Below are 27,260 nucleotides of genomic sequence, written 5' to 3'. Positions count from 1 at the left end.
GTGCAGCTTATTGATATATTACGGTTTTATAAATACGGGGCGCTTGTGGGTTTTGGTGGACAGCTCTATGTTTCACGCACAGAAAGAGAATGGCCAAGATATTGTGCATTTTGTCTGCAATAGTTTTTGTCGTGAAAACTGACGATGTCAGCGAATTTAATGCAACGACCACAGCCGTGAACATTACATTGAACTCTACTGTTAACAGAACGATAGCTTTTAAGACGCCCGTGTTGTCATTATTCTCCACCAACACCACAGCCAATAAAACAGTTTTGGGAAAGAAAAATATGCGAAAGAAAAATGTAGATGACAAGCGCATCGATCAAGACGAGGATGGAAAAGATGAAACCAAGAATGGCACAGCAGACGCAAAGAAACAACCCGGTAAATGTATTACCTAGTCCTTTGCAAATGAGTTTATTCTGAAATTTACATAAGTCAGCATTTAACTGTATGACATTGTGCACATGCCATGGAGGGATTTTCTCAACTTTTTTTGTGCATGGATAGATGTTCTCTACTTTAATAATGATTTATTTAGTTCATACGTTTTTTTGGTGTTAGACAGTTGCATGGTAGGCTATTAGCAGTCTGTAGCAGAAGGTTTTCAGCCGGATGACTGTCTCAGTAGTTGGTTCTGTATGTGCAGGAGTAACCTAGTAGCCTGTAATTAATGCATTTAATAAAGGGGCAGACAAGGCTACATCAGCAGTCATGTAACAATCGGTCGAATACTGTCATTCTGCCAGATACAGTCACTACTTCCTTTCCTTCTGTATATATATATATATATTTATATTACACATTCTTGTTCTTCTTATAAACTTTGAAGAAAATAAAGACTTGCCAGTATCACTTAGGTTTATTAAGCTGTTATTGATATAAAGCATGCATTTCTAGCTTATACATTTCTAAGTCCTTATAACTTAATAATAATTAATTTGATAATATAATTATAATACTTGTATAATATAATTATTTAAAGTAACTGTCCAGTGTTTCCAGATTTCTATGAAATAGGACCTATAATTACTTACAATATCAGTGAAGTAGTTTTCCTTCCAAATGTTAAAAAAAAATAAGTTTGTAAAAAATTCTGTGTTTGAATGGTGTGGGCATACCCCAACAACAGAATAGTGTGTGCATACCCCAACACCAGAATGGTGTGGGCATACCCCAACAACAGAATAGTGTGGGCATACCCCAACAACAGAATAGTGAGTGCATACCCCAACAACAGAATAGTGTGTGCATACCCCAACAACAGAATAGTGTGGGCATACCCCAACACCAGAATGGTGTGGGCATACCCCAACAACAGAATGGTGTGGGCATACCCCAACAACAGAATAGTGTGGGCATACCCCAACAACAGAATAGTGTGGGCATATCCCAACAACAGAATGGTGTGTGCATACCCCAACAACAGAATAGTGTGTGCATACCCCAACAACAGAATAGTGTGGGCATACCCCAACGACAGAATAGTGTGGGCATACCCCAACGACAGAATAGTGAGGCATACCCCAACGACAGAATAGTGTGGGCATACCCCAACAACAGAATAGTGTGGGCATACCCCAACAACAGAATGGTGTGGGCATACCCCAACAACAGAATGGTGTGGGCATACCCCAACAACAGAATAGTGTGGGCATACCCCAACAACAGAATAGTGTGGGCATGCCCCAACAACAGAATAGTGTGGGCATACCCCAACAACAGAATAGTGTGGGCATGCCCCAACAACAGAATAGTGTGGGCATACCCCAACAACAGAATAGTGTGGGCATACCCCAACAACAGAATAGTGTGGGCATACCCCAACAACAGAATGGTGTGGGCATACCCCAACAACAGAATGGTGTGGGCATACCCCAACAACAGAATAGTGTGGGCATACCCCAACAACAGAATGGTGTGGGCATACCCCAACAACAGAATGGTGTGGGCATACCCCAACAACAGAATAGTGTGGGCATACCCCAACAACAGAATAGTATGGGCATACCCCAACAACAGAATGGTGTGGGCATACCCCAACAACAGAATGGTGTGGGCATACCCCAACAACAGAATAGTGTGGGCATACCCCAACAACAGAATGGTGTGTGCATAACCCAACAACAGAATAGTGTGTGCATACCCCAACAACAGAATAGTGTGGGCATACCCCAACGACAGAATAGTGTGGGCATACCCCAACGACAGAATAGTGAGGTCATACCCCAACAACAGAATGGTGTGTGCATACCCCAACAACAGAATAGTGTGGGCATACCCCAACAACAGAATAGTGTGGGCATACCCCAACAACAGAATAGTGTGGGCATACCCCAACAACAGAATAGTGTGGGCATACCCCAATAACAGAATGGTGTGTGTATACCCCAACAACAGAATAGTGTGGGCATACCCCAACAACAGAATAGTGTGGGCATACCCCAACAACAGAATAGTGTGGGCATACCCCAACAACAGAATAGTGTGGGCATACCCCAACAACAGAATGGTATGGGCGGAAACCAGTCATTAAAAAAAACAAGGTTAATAGACTGCTGATTGTCTAGCTCATCCTCCTCTAGACCGCTGATTGGTCAGTTTATCCTCCTCTAGGCCACTGATTGGTCAGTTTATCCTCCCGAGGAGTATTTCCATATGAGGAAATAGCATTTTTTAAATGTCTGTTTGAGATACAAGTTTGAGGTGGGGTTTTTGAAGTGTTTTTTTCTTCTCCAATTTATGCTTTGGCCACAAATACGATTTAAGGACGAGTCAACAATATTATTTGGATATGAGTTAACAGAATATGAACTTCTAAAAGTAAGATTTTCACAGTGCAGTTTCTTTAATAATGTAATAAAGGTATAATATAATTACAACAAAAAAAAGTATAATAATCACTTGAATACGGCCCCTTTGTCACTCCTCCTTACAGGCTGACCACACCGCTCGCGTTGCAAAATACATTTAGAAATCCATGTTATTCAATTATTGCACCCACACTGCTCGCGCGCGTTGCCAAGGGCTAACATAGAAATCCTTTCTATTTCTGACGCAGATCGCGCTGCAAGTCCCGCCTCTCCCATCTCTCCTCATTGGTTTATAGAAGCAGGTACCCAGGTGCCATCTCCTCATTGGTTATACCCACGTGGGTGATTGAAAGACGAACTGTGTTGCCGGTTGTCGTGGTAATAATATGAAAGTTTAGATGCCAATCACCATATAAATTCAAAGATGAAAAAGCCTGGAAGGAGGAGAGATGACTAGAAACGATTCGGTTGATCTTTTTATGTGTGGATTAATTGTTGAAGTAGAGGATCTTGTGATCACAGGAGAGCGTGATTACACAGTCGTCCGGAACAGCTGGTGCTCTCATGCATCTTTCAGTGTTACTTGCCTCGAAGTGAGCATAGAAGTAGTTTAGCTCATCTCGTAGGCTCGTGTCACTGGGCAGCTCTCGGCTGTGCTTCCCTTTGTATTCTGTAATGGTTTTCAAGCCCTGCCACATCCGACGAGCATCAGAGCCGGTGTAGTACGATTTGATCTTAGTCCTGTATTGACGCTTTGCCTGTTTGATGGTTCGTCTGAGGGCATAGCGGGTTAGAGTCCCGCTCCTTGAAAGCAGCAGCTCTAGCCTTTAGCTTAGTGCGGATGTTGCCTGTAATCCATGGCTTCTGGTTGGGGTATGTATGTACAGTCACTGTGGGGACGACATCCTCGATGCACTTATTGATAAAGCCAGTGACTGATGTGGTGTACTCCTCAATGCCATCGGAAGAATCCCGGAACATATTCCAGTCTGTGCAAACAAAACAGTCCTGTAGCTTAGCATCTGCTTCATCTGACTACTTTTTTATTGAGCGAGTCACTGGTACTTCCTGCTTTAATTTTTGCATGTAAGCAGGAATCAGGAGGATAGAATTATGGTCAGATTTGCCAAATGGAGGGCGAGGAAGAGCTTTGTACCCGTCTCTGTGTATGGAGTAAAGGTGGTCTAGAGTTGTTTTCCCTCTTGTTGCACATTTAACATGCTGATAGAAATTTGGTAAAACTGATTTAAGTTTCCCTGCATTAATGTCACCACACACTAGGAGCGCAGCCTCTGGATGAGCATTTTCCGGTTTGCTTATGGCGGAATGCAGCTCATTCAATGCTGTCTTAGTGCCAGCCTCTGACTGTGGTGGTATGTAAACAGCTACAAAGAATACAGCAGAAAACTCTCTAGGTAGGTAGTGTGCTCTACAGCTTATCATGAGATACTCTACCTCAGGCGAGCAAAACCTCGAGACTTCCTTAGATATCATGCACCAGCTGTTGTTTACAAATATACATTGTCCACCCCCCTTTGTCTTACCAGATGCCGCTGTTCTATCCGGCCGATACAGCGTATAACCTGCCACCCCTTGTCTTACCAGACGCCGCTGTTCTATCCTGCTGATACAGCGTATAACCTGCCACCCCGTGTCTTACCAGATGCCGCTGTTCTGTCCTGCTGATACAGTGTATAACCCGCCACCCCTTGTCTTACCAGAGGCTGCTGGTCTATCCTGCCGATACAGTGTATAACCTGCCACCCCTTGTCTTACCAGAGGCTGCTGTTCTATCCTGCTGATACAGTGTATAACCTGCCACCCCGTGTCTTACCAGAGGCCGCTGTTCTGTCCTGCTGATACAGTGTATAACCTGCCACCCCTTGTCTTACCAGAGGCTGCTGTTCTATCCTGCTGATACAGTGTATAACCTGCCACCCCGTGTCTTACCAGAGGCCGCTGTTCTGTCCTGCTGATACAGTGTATAACCTGCCACCCCTTGTCTTACCAGAGGCTGCTGTTCTATCCTGCTGATACAGTGTATAACCTGCCACCCCTTGTCTTACCAGAGGCTGCTGTTCTATCCTGCTGATACAGTGTATAACCTGCCACCCCTTGTCTTACCAGAGGCCGCTGTTCTATCGTGCTGATACAGTATATAACCTGCCACCCCGTGTCTTACCAGAGGCTGTTGTCCTGCTGATACAGCGTATAACCTGCCACCCCGTGTCTTACCAGAGGCTGCTGTTCTATCCTGCTGATACAGTGTATAACCTGCCACCCCTTGTCTTACCAGAGGCTGCTGTTCTATCCTGCTGATACAGTGTATAACCTGCCACCCCGTGTCTTACCAGAGGCTGCTGTTCTATCCTGCTGATACAGTGTATAACCAGCCACCCCTTGTCTTACCAGAGGCTGCTGTCCTGCTGATACAGTGTATAACCTGCCACCCCTTGTCTTACCAGAGGCTGCTGTTCTATCCTGCTGATCTACTTCCCGAATGGCACCCTATTCCCTTTATAGTGCACTTCTTTCCTATAGGCTCTGGTCAAAAGTAGTGCACTATGTAGGGAATAGGGTGCCATTTGAGATGCACTTCCTGACTAACCCTGTCTGAGTCTCATATTACGTAACAGCTCTTCCCTGACTATAACCCTGTCTAAATGAGTCTCATATTACAACCCAGCTCTGCCCTGACTATAACCCTGTCTAAATGAGTCTCATATTACAACCCAGCTCTGCCCTGACTATAACCCTGTCTAAATGAGTCTCATATTACGTAACAGCTCTGCCCTGACTATAACCCTGTCTAACTGAGTCTCATATTACGTAACAGCTCTGCCCTGACTATAACCCTGTCTAAATGAGTCTCATATTACAACCCAGCTCTGCCCTGACTATAACCCTGTCTAAATGAGTCTCATATTACAACCCAGCTCTGCCCTGACTATAACCCTGTCTAAATGAGTCTCATATTACAACCCAGCTCTGCCCTTATTATAACCCTGTCTAAATGAGTCTCATATTACAACCCAGCTCTGCCCTGACTATAACCCTGTCTAACTGAGTCTCATTACATCCCAGCTCTGCCCTGACTATAACCCTGTCTAAATGAGTCTCATATTACGTAACAGCTCTGCCCTGACTATAACCCTGTCTAAATGAGTCTCATATTACAACCCAGCTCTGCCCTGACTATAACCCTGTCTAAATGAGTCTCATATTACAACCCAGCTCTGCCCTGACTATAACCCTGTCTAAATGAGTCTCATATTACGCAACAGCTCTGCCCTGACTATAACCCTGTCTAAATGAGTCTCATATTACAACCCAGCTTTGCCCTGACTATAACCCTGTCTAAATGAGTCTCATATTACGTAACAGCTCTGCCCTGACTATAACCCTGTCTAAATGAGTCTCATATTACAACCCAGCTCTGCCCTGACTATAACCCTGTCTAACTGAGTCTCATATTACAACCCAGCTCTGCCCTGACTATAACCCTGTCTAAATGAGTCTCATATTACAACCCAGCTCTGCCCTGACTATAACCCTGTCTAACTGAGTCTCATATTACAACCCAGCTCTGCCCTGACTATAACCCTGTCTAAATGAGTCTCATATTACAACCCAGCTCTGCCCTGACTATAACCCTGTCTAAATGAGTCTGATATTACGTAACAGCTCTGCCCTGACTATAACCCTGTCTAAATGAGTCTCATATTACAACCCAGCTCTGCCCTGACTATAACCCTGTCTAAATGAGTCTCATATTACGCAACAGCTCTGCATGTTGCTCTGTCCCTTACTGGTTCACTGATCTCCAGTCCAATGCTCTGAACTCCCACTACACTGACTCCCCCGTACGAGGAGTGGGGTGTGTGTGTGTGTGAGGAAGGAACGGGTTCTCCTCAACTTCCAGGGAAGTTGTTAGTCACACACACACACACACACACACACACACACACACACACACACACACACACACACACACACACACACACACACACACACACACACACACACACACACACACACACACACACACACACACACACACACACACACACTACAAGGGAAAGGGTGCTGTGAGTTCCTCTACACTTCCAGAGAACTGACTAAGGAGAATTAGACATATTTCAGATCCCAAGGGGAACGTGAGGAGAATTAGACATATTTCAGATCCCGAGGAGAACGTAAGGAGAATTAGACATATTTTAGATCCCGAGGGGAACGTGAGGAGAATTAGACATATTTCAGATCCCGAGGGGAACGTAAGGAGAATTAGACATATTTCAGATCCCGAGGGGAACGTAAGGAGAATTAGACATATTTCAGATCCCGAGGGGAACGTAAGGAGAATTAGACATATTTCAGATCCCGAGGGGAACGTGAGGAGAATTAGACATATTTCAGATCCCGAGGGGAACGTAAGGAGAATAAGACATATTTTAGATCCCGAGGGGAACGTGAGGAGAATTAGACATATTTCAGATCCCGAGGGGAACGTAAGGAGAATTAGACATATTTCAGATCCCGAGGAGAACGTAAGGAGAATTAGACATATTTCAGATCCCGAGGGGAACGTGAGGAGAATTAGACATATTTTAGATCCCGAGGGATCACATTTCTACATTATCTCTGACAGCCAGGGGTTTGTCTCTCAAAACATACATGACTTTCTCTACTGCTACCATTGAACAGAACTGCCTTATCCCGAACCCTGCAGACACACCGAGCCCCCCCCCCGAGGCACACACACACACTGAGGCACACACACACTGAGGCACACACATCCTGCTTTCAGATAGTGGGTGCATTCCATATATTCTGTGCAGGTCTGTGCAGGTAATAGGATTGTTTGTGGTTCCTGAGATGTTAAACACTTCTCCGGTTAAGATCTGATCATCTGCATGGGCCAGTGTCTGTGTCTGGAACACAGCCCTGATCTAGCCTGGTCCCAGATCTGGTTGTGCTATCGTCTGTGTGTCTGGAACACAGCCCTGATCTAGCTTGGTCCCAGATCTGGTTGTGCTATCGTCTGCGTGTCTGGAACACAGCCCTGATCTAGCCCGGTCCCAGATCTGGTTGTGCTATCGTCTGCGTGTCTGGAACACAGCCCTGATCTAGCCCGGTCCCAGATCTGATTGTGCTATCGTCTGTGTGTCTGGAACACAGCCCTGATCTAGCCCGGTCCCAGATCTGGTTGTGCTATCGTCTGTGTGTCTGGAACACAGCCCTGATCTAGCTTGGTCCCAGATCTGGTTGTGCTATCGTCTGTGTGTCTGGAACACAGCCCTGATCTAGCCCGGTGCCAGATCTGGTTGTGCTATCGTCTGCGTGTCTGGAACACAGCCCTGATCTAGCCCGGTCCCAGATCTGGTTGTGCTATCGTTTCAACTCCATGTTATGCGGCAGGTAGCGTTGGACCAGTAACCGAAAGGTTGCTAGATCAAATCCCCGAGCTGACAAGGTAATAATCTGTCGTTCTGAACAAGGCAGTTAACCAACTGTTCCTAGGGCCGTCATTGTAAATAAGAATTTGTTCTTAACTGAATTACCTGGTTAAATATGTGTTTTTTTTAAATGCCATACATGACAAGATGTGACAAGGACTGACATGATGGCTATCCCTGATCCACCATGTGTTGTAACTATCTATAATGTGTTGTAACTATCTATAATGTGTTGTAACTATCTATAATGTGTTGTAACCTCTCCAGACTGTCCCCCGCTGGGTCTGAAGTCACTGAGGGTTGATGACAGCCAGTTCCATGCTTCGTCCTACCTGCGGATGGGACTTGGCCCTCACAGGGCAAGACTTAATATACAGGTGGGTTCTATAGTCTAGATATGAATATACTATAGCCACCAAGTACTTAGTTGTTATTCCCCTTGTGATCTGCTTCCTAAATACAATGATAACTTTACCGGTCATTTTATTGCAGAATGCTTCCTGAATAACTCATTGAGCTTGTCTGTCTGCCTGCCTGCCTGCCTGCCTGCCTGCCTGCCTGCCTGTCTGTCTGTCTGTCTGTCTGTCTGTCTGTCTGTCTGTCTGTCTGTCTGTCTGTCTGTCTGTCTGTCTGCCTGCCTGTCTGTCTGTCTGTCTGTCTGTCTGTCCAGTCAGGTATCGAGGACGGCGACATGTATGATGGTGCGTGGTGTGCTAAGTATGAGGACCAGTACCAGTGGCTGCAGGTGGATGCTCTGCGCCCCACGCTGTTCACAGGAGTCATCCTGCAGGGACGTAACTCCATCTGGAGGTAGGTCAGACAGGCCCGGTGCTGGGAGGGGAACCAGGAGAAGAAGAGGTGCTGGCAGGGGGACCAGGAGAATAAGGGGTGCTGGCAGGGGGACCAGGAGTAGAAGGGGTGCTGGCAGGGGGACCAGGAGTAGAAGGGGTGCTGGCAGGGGGACCAGGAGTAGAAGGGGTGCTGGGAGGGGGACCAGGAGTAGAAGGGGTGCTGGAAGGGGGACCAGGAGAATAAGGGGTGCTGGCAGGGGGACCAGGAGTAGAAGGGGTGCTGGCAGGGGGACCAGGAGTAGAAGGGGTGCTGGCAGGGGGACCAGGAGAAGAAGGGGGCATCACAGGAGTCATCCTGGAGGGACGTAACTCCATCTGGAGATAGGTCAGACAGGCCGGGTGCTGGGAGGGGAACCAGGACAAGAAGGGGTGCTGGTAGGGGGACCAGGAGAAGAAGGGGTGCTGGGAGGGGGACCAGGAGAAGAAGGGGTGCTGTCAGGGGGGCCAGGAGTAGAAGGGGGCATAGCCTACACATAGAGACACATAGTCGTGACTGGGGTCTATGAATTTAGAGACGACCTAGTTAAAATGGTCAGAATAATATTAGGGTTGGGCGGTATCCAGAGATATACTGTATATATATATTAGGGTTGGGCTGTATCCAGAGATATACTGTATATATATATTAGGGTTGGGCTGGGGACAGAGATATACTGTATATATATATTAGGGTTGGGCGGTGTCCAGAGATATACTGTATATATATATTAGGGTTGGGCAGGGGACAGAGATATACTGTATATATATATTAGGGTTGGGCTGTATCCAGAGATATACTGTATATATATATTAGGGTTGGGCAGGGGACAGAGATATACTGTATATATATATTAGGGTTGGGCTGTATCCAGAGATATACTGTATATATATATTAGGGTTGGGCTGTATCCAGAGATATACTGTATATATATATTAGGGTTGGGCTGTATCCAGAGATATACTGTATATATATATTAGGGTTGGGCTGTATCCAGAGATATACTGTATATATATATTAGGGTTGGGCTGTATCCAGAGATATACTGTATATATATATTAGGGTTGGGCGGTATCCAGAGATATACTGTATATATATATTAGGGTTGGGCAGGGGACAGAGATATACTGTATATATATATTAGGGTTGGGCTGTATCCAGAGATATACTGTATATATATATTAGGGTTGGGCTGTATCCAGAGATATACTGTATATATATATTAGGGTTGGGCTGTATCCAGAGATATACTGTATATATATATTAGGGTTGGGCTGTATCCAGAGATATACTGTATATATATATTAGGGTTGGGCGGTATCCAGAGATATACTGTATATATATATTAGGGTTGGGCTGTATCCAGAGATATACTGTATATATATATTAGGGTTGGGCGGTATCCAGAGATATACTGTATATATATATTAGGGTTGGGCTGGGGACAGAGATATACTGTATATATATATTAGGGTTGGGCAGGGGACAGAGATATACTGTATATATATATTAGGGTTGGGCAGGGGACAGAGATATACTGTATATATATATTAGGGTTGGGCTGTATCCAGAGATATACTGTATATATATATTATCGTTGGGCTGTATCCAGAGATATACTGTATATATATATTAGGGTTGGGCAGGGGACAGAGATATACTGTATATATATATTAGGGTTGGGCTGTATCCAGAGATATACTGTATATATATATTAGGGTTGGGCTGTATCCAGAGATATACTGTATATATATATTAGGGTTGGGCGGTATCCAGAGATATACTGTATATATATATTAGGGTTGGGCTGTATCCAGAGATATACTGTATATATATATTATCGTTGGGCTGTATCCAGAGATATACTGTATATATATATTAGGGTTGGGCAGGGGACAGAGATATACTGTATATATATATTAGGGTTGGGCTGTATCCAGAGATATACTGTATATATATATTAGGGTTGGGCTGTATCCAGAGATATACTGTATATATATATTAGGGTTGGGCTGTATCCAGAGATATACTGTATATATATATTAGGGTTGGGCTGGGGACAGAGATATACTGTATATATATATTAGGGTTGGGCTGTATCCAGAGATATACTGTATATATATATTAGGGTTGGGCTGGGGACAGAGATATACTGTATATATATATTAGGGTTGGGCTGTATCCAGAGATATACTGTATATATATATTAGGGTTGGGCGGTATCCAGCCCATAACATATATATATGGTATACAGAGCCTTTACTATACGTTTACTATACATTTACTATATGTTTACTATACATTTACTATATATTTACTATATGTTTACTATACATTTACTATACATTTACTATATATTTACTATATGTTTACTATACATTTACTATATGTTTACTATATGTTTACTATACATTTACTATATATTTACTATACGTTTACTATACATTTACTATATGTTTACTATACATTTACTATATGTTGACTATACGTTTACTATACATTTACTATATGTTTGCTATACATTTACTATACATATACTATATGTTTACTATACATTTACTATATGTTTACTATACATTTACTATACGTTTACTATACATTTACTATATGTTTGCTATACATTTACTATACATATACTATATGTTTACTATACATTTGCTATACATTTACTATACGTTTACTATATGTTTACTATACGTTTACTATATGTTTACTATACGTTTACTATATGTTTACTATACATATACTATATGTTTACTATACATTTACTATTCGTTTACTATATGTTTACTCTATGTTAACTATACATTTACTATACGTTTACTATAGTTTACTATACGTTTACTATAGTTTACTATACATTTACTTTACATATATTACATAGTAATAAGATTTGACATTAATGTGTACTCGTTGTTAATGTCTTTGTAGCTGGGACTGGGTTGAAACCTACAAAGTGCAGCTGAGTAACGACTCCGAGACCTGGAAGACCTGCATGAACGGAACCGAGGAGGCGGTGAGCCGTTCTGGAGGGTCGACCTTAAAAATACTGTAGAGTCGAGGAAGATGCTTAGTTAGCCCATTTGAGGAATATAATATGTGTTCACTTTCCAAAAGGGATTTTTCTTTGTTATGTAGGTAAAAGAGGAGGCGGCGATGAATGGAACGAGATTTATTCTAGCGTGTTGGCGTAGATCAGGGGAATTGAAATCCAAGCCTGGAGGGCCAGAGTACCACTGGTTTTCTCTCTGTTCACCCTCATGGTGTCTCAGGACTAAATCAGTCCTTGATTTAAAGGGTGACGAATGAAAATCAGCCCGGGAACTGGCTTAGAGGTCCGGACTTGATTTGGCGTAGATAAATCAGCATGTGGTCCAGAAGCCCAAATTGAAGTCAATCCATTTGAGGAATTGGACAGGAGTTCATTGACTAAACGATTGAAGGGTAGACTGGTAGGATATAGATAAAAAAATGCCAAAGCCTTTATTTATTGGCATCTCCATGTTAAAACAAGGAAAACAAGTGTTCTGTTCTGTAGATTAAAGGTGAAACGTGTGTTTTTTCTGTAGATTAAAGGTGAAAGGTGTGTTTTTTCTGTAGATTAAAGGTGAAAGGTGTGTTGTTTCTGTAGATTAAAGGTGAAACGTGTGTTGTTTCTGTAGATTAAAGGTGAAAGGTGTGTTCTGTTCTGTAGATTAAAGGTGAAAGGTGTTTTTTTTCTGTAGATTAAAGGTGAAAGGTGTGTTCTGTTCTGTAGATTAAAGGTGAAACGTATGTTCTCTTCTGTAGGTGTTTGTTGGATCCCGAAATGAACCTGAGACACCCTATCTGGCCCTCTTCCCTCAGCCCGCGGTGGCTCGTTGGATCCGCATCAACCCCCAGACCTGGTACTGGAACGGGACAATCTGTCTCAGAGCAGAGGTCCTGGGATGCCCCCTCCCAGGTGTGTTGTAATGGAACTATTGATCTGGGACACTGGCACATGCAGAGACATATAATTAGTTCGGCCTGACTTTAGTGTCATGTAAATGAGTCAAAATTCAGAAACTTCAATGTCCTGACACTCTGAATATACGGCTATGGAGGCCTGTATACGTTCTATGCAGTAACGCTAGAGAAATGACACTACACTTGGCAGAAGGGTATACTACAAAGCAGGATCGATGATTTAGCCAGCTAACTTTTTATAAACATCCAGAAATAATTATTGATTTTCTGGTTAATAAGAAGGATGAATGGAGATCTGTGTTTTTAGACCTTGATCATTGTGTTTGATCATTGGGTCAATTCCATTTCAATTCCAGTCACTTCAGAAAGTAAACCATTGAACATAATTGGGATTGAAGTTGGAATGTCAGTGTACGTCCTGAATTGACTGGTACCCCACACCCTGGCATGTTATCTTGACCCTGGTCTTGACCCTGGCATGTTATCTTGACCCTGGTCAAGGACACACAGATCTTATTAACCCTCGTTCTCTTAGATCCGGACAACGTTTGGCAACACCTCTCTGATAAACTGTCTGGCTCTAAAGATAACCTGGACTTCAGACACCACAACTACAAGGAGATGAGGAAGGTGAGATCACACACACACACACACACACACACACACACACACACACACACACACACACACACACATACACATACACATACACATACACACACTCACACACACACACACACACACACACACACACACACACACACACACACACACACAAACTCACACACACACACACACACACACACACACAAACTCACACACACACACACACACACACATACACACACACACACACACACACACACACACACAAACTCACACACACACACACACATACACACACACACACACACACACACACACACACACACACACACACACACACACACACACACACACACACACACACACACACACACACACACACACACACACACACACACACAGCTGTCCAACCTGTAACTGTCCTCTGTATGTGTAAGTACTTATCCAATATCTCTTTATTTAAAAACACTTATTTAGTGCTTATCCAATAAAAACGTATATTTTTACTATCCAATAAGGTCCCACCACTGATGTGTGTGTCTGTCGTCTTCTCTGCAGCTGATGAAGGCTGTGAATGAAGAATGCCCTCGTATCACTCGTATCTACACCATTGGAAAGAGCTACACCGGTCTGAAGATGTACGTCATGGAGATCTCTGATAACCCTGGAAAACATGAACTAGGTCAGAAAGAGCTGTGTCCTCAATGGCACCCTTTTCCCTATGTAGTGCACTACTTTTAACAAGGACCCATAGGGTCTACCCCCTAGTCTCTATATACTACACTGGGACTAAACAGCTCTGAAAACAGGGCTTCATAAACAGCTCTGAGAACAGGGCTTCATAAACAGCTCTGAGAACAGGGCTTCATAAACAGCTCTGAGAACAGGGCTTCATAAACAGCTCTGAGAACAGGGCTTCATAAACAGCTCTGAGAACAGGGCTTCATAAACAGCTCTGAAAACAGGGCTTCATAAACAGCTCTGAGAACAGGGCTTCATAAACAGCTCTGAGAACAGGGCTTCATAAACAGCTCTGAGAACAGGGCTTCATAAACAGCTCTGAAAACAGGGCTTCATAAACAGCTCTGAAAACAGGGCTTCATAAACAGCTCTGAAAACAGGGCTTCATAAACAGCTCTGAGAACAGGGCTTCATAAACAGCTCTGGGAACAGGGCTTCATAAACAGCTCTGAGAAAAGGGCTTCATAAACAGCTCTGAGAACAGGGCTTCATAAACATCTCTGAGAACAGGGCTTCATAAACAGCTCTGAGAACAGGGCTTCATATACAGCTCTGGGAACAGGGCTTCATGAACAGCTCTGGGAACAGGGCTTCATAAACAGCTCTGAGAACAGGGCTTCATAAACAGCTCTGAAAACAGGGCTTCATAAACAGCTCTGAGAACAGGGCTTCATAAACAGCTCTGAAAACAGGGCTTCATAAACAGCTCTGAGAACAGGGCTTCATGAACAGCTCTGAGAACAGGGCTTCATAAACAGCTCTGAGAACAGGGCTTCATAAACAGCTCTGAGAACAGGGCTTCATAAACATCTCTGAGAACAGGGCTTCATAAACAGCTCTGAGAACAGGGCTTCATAAACAGCTCTGGGAACAGGGCTTCATAAACAGCTCTGGGAACAGGGCTTCATAAACAGCTCTGGGAACAGGGCTTCATAAACAGCTCTGAGAACAGGGCTTCATAAACAGCTCTGAGAACAGGGCTTCATAAACAGCTCTGGGAATAGGGCTTCATAAACAGCTCTGAGAACAGGGCTTCATAAACAGCTCTGAGAACAGGGCTTCATAAACAGCTCTGGGAATAGGGCTTCATAAACAGCTCTGAGAACAGGGCTTCATAAACAGCTCTGAGAACAGGGCTTCATAAAGGGTAGAAATCAACCCCTCTGGCTGTGTGTGTGTGTGTGTGTGTGTGTGTGTGTGTGTGTGTGTGTGTGTGTGTGTGTGTGTGTGTGTGTGTGTGTGTGTGTGTGTGTGTGTGTGTGTGTGTGTGTGTGTGTGTGTGTGTGTGTGTGTGTGTGTGTGTGTGTGTGTGTGTGTGTGTCTGGTATGCCTGACAAAGCTGTTTATCTCCAGACAGTCTGCCAAGTATTTCTACAGGGTTCTGTGGGATATTGGAGCTGTTTTCAGAGAGAAAACACACACTGCTGTTTTCAGAGAGAAGAGGCCTCTCTTATATCAACAAATGGATAATGATTTCAAGTGAAGACCAAGCAGCACAAGACAGATTCCTCAGTCCCCATCGTTTGTATTGGTAGAAATGTCCCTCCCTAGTCAGTTCTAGTTATATTCACAGTCTCTTTTTACTTCTGCAAAAAAATATACAAGTGGAAAAACAACTTTTTAGCTATTCTTGAAAGATGAGTTTTATAAACAGATTGTTTTAGAAAAGGAAAAGCTGCTCTCTCTAGTAGCTCCAATGCTTTCATTTATTCACCAACGTTACAGCAAGCTGTCTTCATCTGGGTTTTATGTCAACAGATTGGGGAAATATCTACACTCTTAGATTTAAAAAAGGTTCTAAGTACTGTAGAAGCATACAGGGTTTTTCAGTTTGTCCCCATAAGGGATCCCTATATGGTTCTGGGTAGAACCCTCTTCCTAGAACCCTCTATAAATGGTTCTACCACGAACCATTTTATCATCTAGAGGTTAGGTTCCACCAGCTTTGTTAGTCTTTAAAACTGTAACTCTTTATTTAAAAGAAAGAGAAGAGAAAAAAAAAGCTATAAAAAGTTTATTCAGATTTAGAAGAGGTCTATGTAGAACCTTGCCTTTCCTAAGAATCATCAAAGAACCATTTCTTCCAAAAAAAAAAAAAATCTTACGATGAAAAAGGTTCTAGGTGGAACCCTTTACGCTACAAATAAACCTCATCTTCCAGAAAGGGTTCTTCCAATGAAAATAGTTATTGGTAGAACCCTATCCATTGGTAGAACCCTATCCAACTGCAAAGAACCATTTTGGAAGAGCTGATATTGGTTTTTTTTGTCGGTTTGGGTTTCAAGGGTCATTTTGATTCTCTTACACTGGAGCCTGTTGTTTTGAATCATGGCAGAGAAGAGATCCTCATGTGTTTTTCATTAGAATCAGGAAGGACAGAAAAATGACAGGGAGCTTAACAATAAGTACCTTGTGATAGAAGGTAGAATACAAGAGCTGATGATACTTAATGAGGAGCGTTGATCGAGGATCAAGTCACTTCCTGTTAATGTAATATTATTAATTATTCTAAAAGGCTGAACTGATCCTTAAAATGTCCTTCTACTCGGAGACACTTGATCCATACAACCCCCTTGGTTTAGTTTCGTTAGGACTCTCTTCTCCCATCTGTACAGGATGTGTGTTGTTCGGCCACAGTGGTCCATTTGTACACGTTGGCAGACGTAGCTGTAGCAGACTGATCACTAGGAAACACACAGTCATTTCGGGACGTTTTGAAAAAGGTCCCCAGAACGTCAATATATGCTTTTCTCAGCACCATTTTTTTTTTTTTGAAAAACGATTCAAACTATTTCCCAGCACTGGGTTCCAACTCGTGACGCTCGCAGACGGAGTGTGCTGCTCAGACCGCCGCGCTACCCGCAGTTCACAGAATACTTCATGGTAATAGCGTGTCGTTTTTAATTATTTTGTTTTAAGCCTACGCCAAACTATAGCTCTAATCTTAACCACTCAAATTAATCCCGAAACTTAACCCTTTGAGTTGTTTCTGTTTTAACCCTGTAACCATGGAGAATTAACCCTGTAACCAAGCAGAATTAACCCTGTAACCACGCAGAATTAACCCTGTAACCAAGCAGAATTAACCCTGTAACCACGCAGAATTAACCCTGTAGCCAAGCAGAATTAACCCTGTAACCAAGCAGAATTAACCCTGTAACCAAGCAGAATTAACCCTGTAACCAAGCAGAATTAACTGTGTAACCAAGCAGAATTAACCCTGTAACCATGCAGAATTAACCATGTAACCAAGCAGAATTAACCCTGTAACCAAGCAGAATTAACCCTTTAACCATGCAGAATTAACCCCGTAACCAAGCAGAATTAACCCTGTAACCATGCAGAATTAACCCTGTAACCAAGCAGAATTAACCCTGTAACCTTGCAGAATTAATGTGTCAAAAATAGACATTAATCTATAATGCGTTGAATTTCGAAGGGGAAACGATGAGATCTTGTTGAGCTGTAGTCACTGTACTGCACATCACTGCCCAACACAATAATCAAAGCTTGGAAGCTTTATCAAGTAGAAAGAATGCATTGCTGATGTTGACTTCCTGACTACAAAACCCTGCCTGGAGCAGAAGACCAATGTCCGTTGTTCACTGTAACACGGACAATAAAGTTGTGTCGTATTCTTATTGTAGAAACATCCCCTGTTCCCCTTGCAGGTGAGCCAGAGTTCCGCTATGTGGCAGGTATGCATGGCAACGAGGTGGTTGGCAGAGAGCTGGTGCTGAACCTCATGCAGTACATCTGTCGGGAGTTTAGACGAGGCAACCCACGCATCGTACGTCTGGTGACCACCACACGTATCCACCTACTGCCGTCTATGAACCCTGATGGATATGAAACAGCCTTTGAAAAGGTAGGAGGAGGGCTGGAGCCTGGGGATAAGGGATCTATTGAGTGATTGGTTGATTGATTGAATTATTGACTGGCTGACTGTGTGGTAAAGGGCGATGTCTAAAAACTGCATTTCCTAACTGGTTGAAATCGAAGGACCATGGAAAGAGCACCACCTTGTGGTCAGGGAACTCTAGAGAGAGGACTCAGAACCTCCTCGTGATGACTTCATATTAGAACTCTAGAGAGAGGACTCAGAACCTCCTCGTGATGACTTCATATTAGAACTCTAGAGAGAGGACTCAGAACCTCCTCGTGATGACTTCATATTAGAACTCTAGAGAGAGGACTCAGAACCTCCTCGTGATGACTTCATATTAGAACTCTAGAGAGAGAACTCAGAACCTCCTCGTGATGACTTCATATTAGAACTCTAGAGAGAGGGCTCAGAACCTCCTCGTGATGACTTCATATTAGAACTCTAGAGAGAGGACTCAGAACCTCCTCGTGATGACTCCATATTAGAACTCTAGAGAGAGGACTCAGAACCTCCTCGTGATGACTTCATATTAGAACTCTAGAGAGAGGACTCAGAACCTCCTCGTGATGACTCCATATTAGAACTCTAGAGAGAGGGCTCAGAACCTCCTCGTGATGACTTCATATTAGAACTCTAGAGAGAGGACTCAGAACCTCCTCGTGATGACTTCATATTAGAACTCTAGAGAGAGGACTCAGAACCTCCTCGTGATGACTTCATATTAGAACTCTAGAGAGAGGACTCAGAACCTCCTCGTGATGACTTCATATTAGAACTCTAGAGAGAGGACTCAGAACCTCCTCGTGATGACTTCATATTAGAACTCTAGAGAGAGGACTCAGAACCTCCTCGTGATGACTTCATATTAGAACTCTAGAGAGAGAACTCAGAACCTCCTCGTGATGACTTCATATTAGAACTCTAGAGAGAGGGCTCAGAACCTCCTCGTGATGACTTCATATTAGAACTCTAGAGAGAGGACTCAGAACCTCCTCGTGATGACTCCATATTAGAACTCTAGAGAGAGGACTCAGAACCTCCTCGTGATGACTTCATATTAGAACTCTAGAGAGAGGACTCAGAACCTCCTCGTGATGACTCCATATTAGAACTCTAGAGAGAGGGCTCAGAACCTCCTCGTGATGACTTCATATTAGAACTCTAGAGAGAGGACTCAGAACCTCCTCGTGATGACTTCATATTAGAACTCTAGAGAGAGGACTCAGAACCTCCTCGTGATGACTTCATATTAGAACTCTAGAGAGAGGACTCAGAACCTCCTCGTGATGACTTCATATTAGAACTCTAGAGAGAGGACTCAGAACCTCCTCGTGATGACTTCATATTAGAACTCTAGAGAGAGGACTCAGAACCTCCTCGTGATGACTTCATATTAGAACTCTAGAGAGAGGACTCAGAACCTCCTCGTGATGACTTCATATTAGAACTCTAGAGAGAGGACTCAGAACCTCCTCGTGATGACTTCATATTAGAACTCTAGAGAGAGGGCTCAGAACCTCCTCGTGATGACTTCATATTAGAACTCTAGAGAGAGGACTCAGAACCTCCTCGTGATGACTTCATATTAGAACTCTAGAGAGAGGGTTCAGAACCTCCTCGTGATGACTTCATATTAGAACTCTAGAGAGAGGACTCAGAACCTCCTCGTGATGACTTCATATTAGAACTCTAGAGAGAGGACTCAGAACCTCCTCGTGATGACTTCATATTAGAACTCTAGAGAGAGGGTTCAGAACCTCCTCGTGATGACTTCATATTAGAACTCTAGAGAGAGGACTCAGAACCTCCTCGTGATGACTTCATATTAGAACTCTAGAGAGAGGACTCAGAACCTCCTCGTGATGACTCCATATTAGAAGGAGGAATTTGATGTAGGACATATTGATTGATAGATCGACTGACTGATCGATCAATTGTGTGATATTGAAAATAACTCTAAACTGCATCTGAACTTAACTTCTCTCCAGGGGTCAGAGCTGGCCGGTTGGGCTCTGGGGCGTTACAGCTACGAGTGGGTCGATATGAACCACAACTTCCCCGACCTGAACAATATCATGTGGGACGCCAAGGAGAATGACACAGAGAGGGTTAAAACAGCCAACCACTACATCCCCATACCAGAGTACTACACTAAAGAGGATGCCTTCGTAAGTCCTCTACACATCAACTCCACCACAGAGTATGACTCAACATTATGTTTTCAGTTATATTTTTCCTGGTTTTACATTTTGTTTTGTTTTTCCAATCTCAAAATTCCAATTGTTCATAGAGAAACAATGACATTGGATGTGCTGAGTCAATGATTAAATCAAACCTGAAAGGGAAAAAAAATAGTTTTGGAAGAAAACTGTGTAATTCCTCTCTTAAAGATCGGACCCTTTTTTCCCTCAAATTTCACCTAAAATGACATACCTGAATCTAACTGCCTGTAGCTCAGGACCTGAAGCAAGGATATGCATATTCTTGACACCATTTGAAAGGAAACACTTTGAAGTTTGTGGATCTGTGAAATTAATGTAGGAAAATATAACACATTTAGATCTGGTAAAAAAAATAATACAAACCAAAAAAACGTGTTTTCACATTTTCTTTTCTCCATCAGCTTATGAAATGCCATACATTAAGATAGGATCCTAGGTGTAATTTAAATGTTGTCCACAAGATGGCAGCAGTGAGTGTACAAAGTGTCAGACTGATCCAGTGAAGAATTACATTACAGCACAATATTTTGGATAAAGGCTGCCAGGAGTTTACCCAAATGTGCCATTATTGGTCAATTTATACATTTTCAAGTACATAACTATAGAGAACATACATAAATGCTTTGGTAATAAAAAAATATAAGTTTACACACTCCCAGAAATGTCATACATGATGGATCATTAGCTCATTCACTAACATTCACACATCAAGATGGCCGAGCGGGGTGGGTATGGAGCCAGAGACAGCAGTGGGGTCAAACTGTTGAACATAAAACTAGATTTTATCAAACAAAACTATGCTACATTTTATCTCTGGGACCCTCAGGATGACACATCAGAGCCAGATTACTGAATGTAAGTACATTCTTTACCTTCAGAGGTGAATGTATCAAACCAGTTGCCCTGATAAAAGTGTTTTGTTGTTGTGGACTCTCCTCAAACAATAGCATGGTATTGTTTCACTGTAATATCTACTGACAATTGGACACTGCAGTTAGATTAACAAGAGTGTAAGCTTTCTGCCAATATAAGACTTGTCTATGTCCCGGAAAGTTGGCTGTTGTATACAACATAATTCTAGTCACATTATCGCATATTTAGCAACAACCGTCCCGGTGTAGGGACACCGATCCCGTAGAAGTTTTAATTAAAATGGCCGGACAATTTAAATTCTGCATAATGGCACAGAATTTCATCAACTTCCCTGCTTCAGTTTGCTGCCATATGACTGGTTTCACATTTGTCTCCAGAGATTATAAGGTAAACTAGATCTAAAATAATTGTACTTTACACAGCCCACTAGGCTGTAGAGGCTGTCTGTACTGTCCCAGGCTGTCTGTACTGTCCCAGGCTGTCTGACATGTTCTTCTGTCCCAGGTGACCCCAGAGACACGTGCGGTCATCAGCTGGATGCAGGACATCCCCTTCGTCCTGAGTGCCAACCTCCACGGGGGAGAACTGGTGGTTACCTACCCCTTCGACTGCACCCGGGACTGGGCCCCTCAGGAAAACACCCCTACGGCTGACGATAGTTTCTTCCGCTGGCTGGCCACGGTCTACGCCTCCACCAACCTGGTCATGGCCAACCCTGATAGGAGGATCTGCCACTCTGAAGACTTCCAACAGCACAACAACATCATTAACGGAGGAGCCTGGCACACCGTCCCTGGGAGTCAGTAGTCCTCCTATATATATATATATATAATAATCAACACCGTCCCTGGGAGTCAGTAGTCCTCCTATATATATATATATATATATATATATATATATATATAATAATCAACACCGTCCCTGGGAGTCAGTAGTCCTCCTATATATATATATATATAATAATCAACACCGTCCCTGGGAGTCAGTAGTCCTCCTATATATATATATATATATATATATATATATATATATATATATATATATATATATATATATATATATATATATATATATATATATATATAATAATCAACACCGTCCCTGGGAGTCAGTAGTCCTCCTATATATATATATATATATATATATATATATATATATATATATATATATATATAATAATCAACACCGTCCCTGGGAGTCAGTAGTCCTCCTATATATATATATATATATATATATATATATATATATAATAATCAACACCGTCCCTGGGAGTCAGTAGTCCTCCTATATATATATATATATAAAATTCAACACCGTCTCTGGGTGAAAAAGAGCAGATACTCAAAGGTGTACATGTTTCTGTTAGAAAAGATAAATGAGACTCAGTCAGACACACAGTTAAAGTCTTCAGCAAAAAACAAACATGGTAGTTTTGGCCTCAAAAGGCCCTTATCAAAGACTATTTGTTTTTTATCGCCATATTTTTGTCCCCTTCAGGTATGAATGACTTCAGCTACATGCACACGAACTGCTTCGAGGTGACGGTGGAGCTGTCGTGTGACAAGTTTCCTCACGCCAGCGAGCTTCCTACCGAGTGGGAGAACAACAAGGAGTCTCTGCTGGTCTACATGGAGCAGGTCTACTGTTCTTCACATGGATTATTTACTAAAGTTATACTGTATTGGAGTTATTCAAACTACTGAAAATGGCCCCAGTTGGAAAGACTTCACTTGTAGAATACTGTCCTACTGCATATCCCAGCTCTCTCTTACCAGCTCTCCAATTTGTAGATATTTCCCTGATTATCTCTGTTTCTGATGTTCCCCGATCATCTCTGTTTCTGATGTTCCCCTCACTATCTCTGTTTCTGATGTTCCCTCACTATCTCTGTTTCTGATGTTCCCCGATCATCTCTGTTTCTGATGTTCCCTCACTATCTCTGTTTCTGATGTTCCCTCACTATCTCTGTTTCTGATGTTCCCCGATCATCTCTGTTTCTGATGTTCCCTCACTATCTCTGTTTCTGATGTTCCCTCACTATCTCTGTTTCTGATGTTCCCTCACTATCTCTGTTTCTGATGTTCCCTCACTATCTCTGTTTCTGATGTTCCCTCACTATCTCTGTTTCTGATGTTCCCTCACTATCTCTGTTTCTGATGTTCCCTCACTATCTCTGTTTCTGATGTTCCCTCACTATCTCTGTTTTTGATGTTCCCTCACTATCTCTGTTTCTGATGTTCCCTCACTATCTCTGTTTCTGATGTTCCCTCACTATCTCTGTTTCTGATGTTCCCTGATCATCTCTGTTTCTGATGTTCCCTGATCATCTCTGTTTCTGATGTTCCCTGATCATCTCTGTTTCTGATGTCCCCTGATCATCTCTGTTTCTGATGTTCCCTGGTCATCTCTGTTTTTGATGTTCCCTGATCATCTCTGTTTCTGATGTTCCCTGATCATCTCTGTTTCTGATGTTCCCTGATCATCTCTGTTTCTGATGTTCCCTAATCATATCTGTTTCTGATGTTCCCTGATCATCTCTGTTTCTGATGTTCCCTGATCATCTCCGTTTCTGATGTTCTCTGATTATCTCCGTTTCTCATGTTCCCTGATCATCTCCGTTTCTGATGTTCTCTGATCATCTCCGTTTCTCATGTTCCCTGATCATCTCCGTTTCTGATGTTCCCTGATCATCTCCGTTTCTGATGTTCCCTGATCATATCTGTTTCTGATGTTCCCTGATCATCTCTGTTTCTGATGTTCCCTGATCATCTCTGTTTCTGATGTTCCCTGATCATCTCTGTTTCTGATCTTCTTTCCTTCCCTCTACCAGGTTCATAGAGGCATCAAGGGAGTGGTGAGAGACAAGATGACAAAGAAAGGCATTGCAGACGCCATTGTGAAAGTGGAAGACCTGGACCATGACATACGATCAGGTAGACAAGAGATTCTACAACGATTTACATGATGCACTACACTACGTAGAATTTTTTTAAAAGCTGCCATTTTTCTGTTTACCTCGCACTGCTTGTATGTCAAATTCCTACCCGTGTCAATTTCTAACTGCTTGTAGTAGCAGAGACAATGCTTCGTGCTAGGGATTTACATTGTTACCGGCATAGCAATTGGTTAGGAGCCCGTAAAACGGCAGCCATCTCCTCCGGAGCCGTTATTTCATCAAATACCCCGGTATACGGTATATATACGATATACCGCCCAAACCCAGTTCGTGCTCTTTCTTGTATCTTCATTTAATTTACACCTGGCTTCCATTTATTTGATTCTACTCCCAAGATGCAACAGTATCTTTAAAACGGATACTTTACTCTGTTTGTTACACCATTACATGTATCTCTTTAGTTTCAAACTTTATTTTATTCTACTGTAAACATTAGTGTCTTTGTCATTGCATCAGTTTGTATCAGCTAGGTCCCATCCCCTTTAATTGTGGTATTATTGACAAAATATTTTTTATACGTTTTCTGAATGCGTGATCGTGAGACTCTCCTGTGTATCTCCTTAGCGGCTGATGGGGACTACTGGCGTCTGCTGAACCCCGGGGAATACAAAGTGACGGTGTGGGCGGAGGGATACTTTCCCTCCATGAGGCGATGCAGCGTCGGGACCGAAGCACGCCCCACCATTTGTGACTTCATCTTAATCAAGACGCCACGGCAGAGGATGAACGAGATCCTAGCTAAAGGGGGGAGGTTACCCCAGGATCTGCAACTGAAGCTGAGAGCACTGAGGCTCCGGAAACTAAGAGTCTCCACCAAGGCCATCAACCAGCGGAGGGAGCACAGCCGCAAGGCCAGGGGAACACGGTTCGCTAGGGCACCACGTCCTCTCACACCCCTGGCCTGAGAGACAGGGGACAGACTGCGTCTCTAATGACACCCTATTCCCCGCATGGCTCTGGTCAAAAGAAGTGCACTATAAAGGGGGAATAGGGTGCCGTTTGGGACTCAAGTTGAGGCTTTGAAACGACCGGGTGTTTTGAGATGGGACTACATTGTAGTCAGCGACTACAGACGGACTGAAATACAAAATGTCAATGAGAAGTCATTTTTAGGAAGGTGATTTGGTAAATCCGACTGCGACGTAGTCGATCTGAAACAAGACACAGAGGCTTTAACACAAGTCTGTATTCCCAGTGAATGTTGTGATTTCAGATTTGAATATGAGGGGGGGGACTGGCCACCCCTCATAGCCTGCTTCCTCTCTAGGTTTCTTCCTAGGTTCTGGCCTTTCTAGGGAGTTTTTCCTAGCCACCGTGCTTCTACACCTGCATTGCTTGCTGTTTGGGGTTTTAGGCTGGGTTTCTGTACAGCACTTCGAGATATCAGCTGATGTACGAAGGGCTTTATAAATACATTTGATTGGAATAGCAGAGAAGTAGAGAGAGAGATTTAATCTCACTAGTTTGTTGGGACAGTGGTCAACATGTTAGTTGTTTGTGAAAAGGTAGAGAGATAATGTTGTCGATGTGGCTGTATCTTTACATTGGTAGGAAGATTTCATACCTTCTAACTAGTTGTTTAGCTTGTTGGGACAGTGGTCAACAGTAGCTAGGTTTCCATCCAATTGGCGACAGACAAAAATATGCATAAAGCAAATCTGCATATTTTGCCACCAGTGGTGTTTCCACCAAACTGATTTTTTTGCGGATAAAACGTCAGTCCGTGATGACTTAGTGCGCACAAATTGTACTTTTTTCACTTAAAGTTTTCACGTTACCGAATAAAAATCAAAAGTTCAATGTTTTTTTCCATCGCATTTTCAACTCGGATCGATAGTTTTGTCACAAAAAAAACTGTTGCGTTGAAAATAAAATGTGCCCCTTTTGGTTTTGGCCCAAACGCGCGCTCTAGCCAACAGCTCGCAGATACAGTGCAGGTAAACCATGATCAGATTATTATGGATCAGAGCGAAGATATTTTTTGTTGTCGACCCGGCAGTCAAGCATTGATCTTCATGTCACCAGAATAAGACCCTGGATATGTATTGTAAAGGAGCGTCCAGCTCACAGTCCACTATCACCACCCTGTGAAGTTCATCATAACTGATTTCATCTGTAGCCTAATAAACTAAATGGTTTCCCCGAGTCATTGTGAGAGGACCACAAGCCAATATCATCTCGTGACTCCCAAGTTTACTTTGATACAGTTCGATAGCTATTATATCAATATTTGCGCATAAAGAAGTTTTTTTTTTAAACACCATTTCTCGTATAATTTAAATTTTCCCGACACAAAAAAAGATGTTGAACGAAAAACAAATTATCTGTCGACATTTATATAATTATACTAGAACTACTTGTTGCCATCACAGTTTCCATTTGTCCTATTTTTTGTATACGGTATGACTTTACTGAAGAAAAACACTGTGGTTAATGACAATAGGAGTCAGCAAGACGGCACAAATAGATCTGGGACCAGACTTGTGAACATCCAATTCAGTTTACCGTCGCCACTGGTGTACGGGCTTTAGTACAGCTGTTGTTACAGTAACTATCGAGAATATAGAAGAGAGCTTTAATGATGACGAGGGGAGGCCACGGGCAGTATCAGCTGGCCTGATACGGTTTACTTTTATAACGTTGTGTAGCGATGCTGTTTCATTACAGTTGTATATCATTGTGTGTTTTGACTATTTCATTAAAAGGACAACTTGAGTAGACAGAGTGCGGGTCGAGTACGTACTTGTTCAGAACCACGAGACCTGTGATGAAAACATGTGTTGTTTCCTCTATTGCTGCGTAGGTCCTGCTGTCAGTCTGAGGTTAGGGTTAGTATATTTACACACACACACACACACACACACACACACACACACACACACACACACACACACACACACACACACACACACACACACACACACACAC

The 27,260-nt window shown here is 42.8% G+C and overlaps 1 protein-coding gene across 1 annotated transcript; it reads left to right on the top strand.

The window, feature by feature from the left end:
• Positions 1–40: 40 nt before the first annotated feature.
• Positions 41–27,056, top strand: cpxm1a (carboxypeptidase X (M14 family), member 1a). The gene is made up of 13 exons (XM_055865641.1): positions 41–387; positions 8,540–8,649; positions 8,943–9,082; positions 12,032–12,116; positions 12,890–13,043; positions 13,584–13,678; positions 14,213–14,336; positions 18,067–18,263; positions 20,270–20,449; positions 21,881–22,175; positions 22,874–23,013; positions 24,207–24,309; positions 24,897–27,056. Exons 1-13 carry the CDS (start codon positions 90–92, stop codon positions 25,235–25,237), a joined length of 2,262 nt encoding a protein of 753 aa, XP_055721616.1. The 5' UTR covers positions 41–89; the 3' UTR covers positions 25,238–27,056.
• The last annotated feature ends 204 nt before the right edge of the window (positions 27,057–27,260 follow it).

Source organism: Salvelinus fontinalis, chromosome 16 (genome assembly GCF_029448725.1).
Source record: "Salvelinus fontinalis isolate EN_2023a chromosome 16, ASM2944872v1, whole genome shotgun sequence".
NCBI classification, from domain to species: Eukaryota; Metazoa; Chordata; class Actinopteri; order Salmoniformes; family Salmonidae; genus Salvelinus; species Salvelinus fontinalis.
Note: the sequence above shows the minus strand (reverse complement) of the source record. Positions and strands in the feature narration are given on the sequence as shown.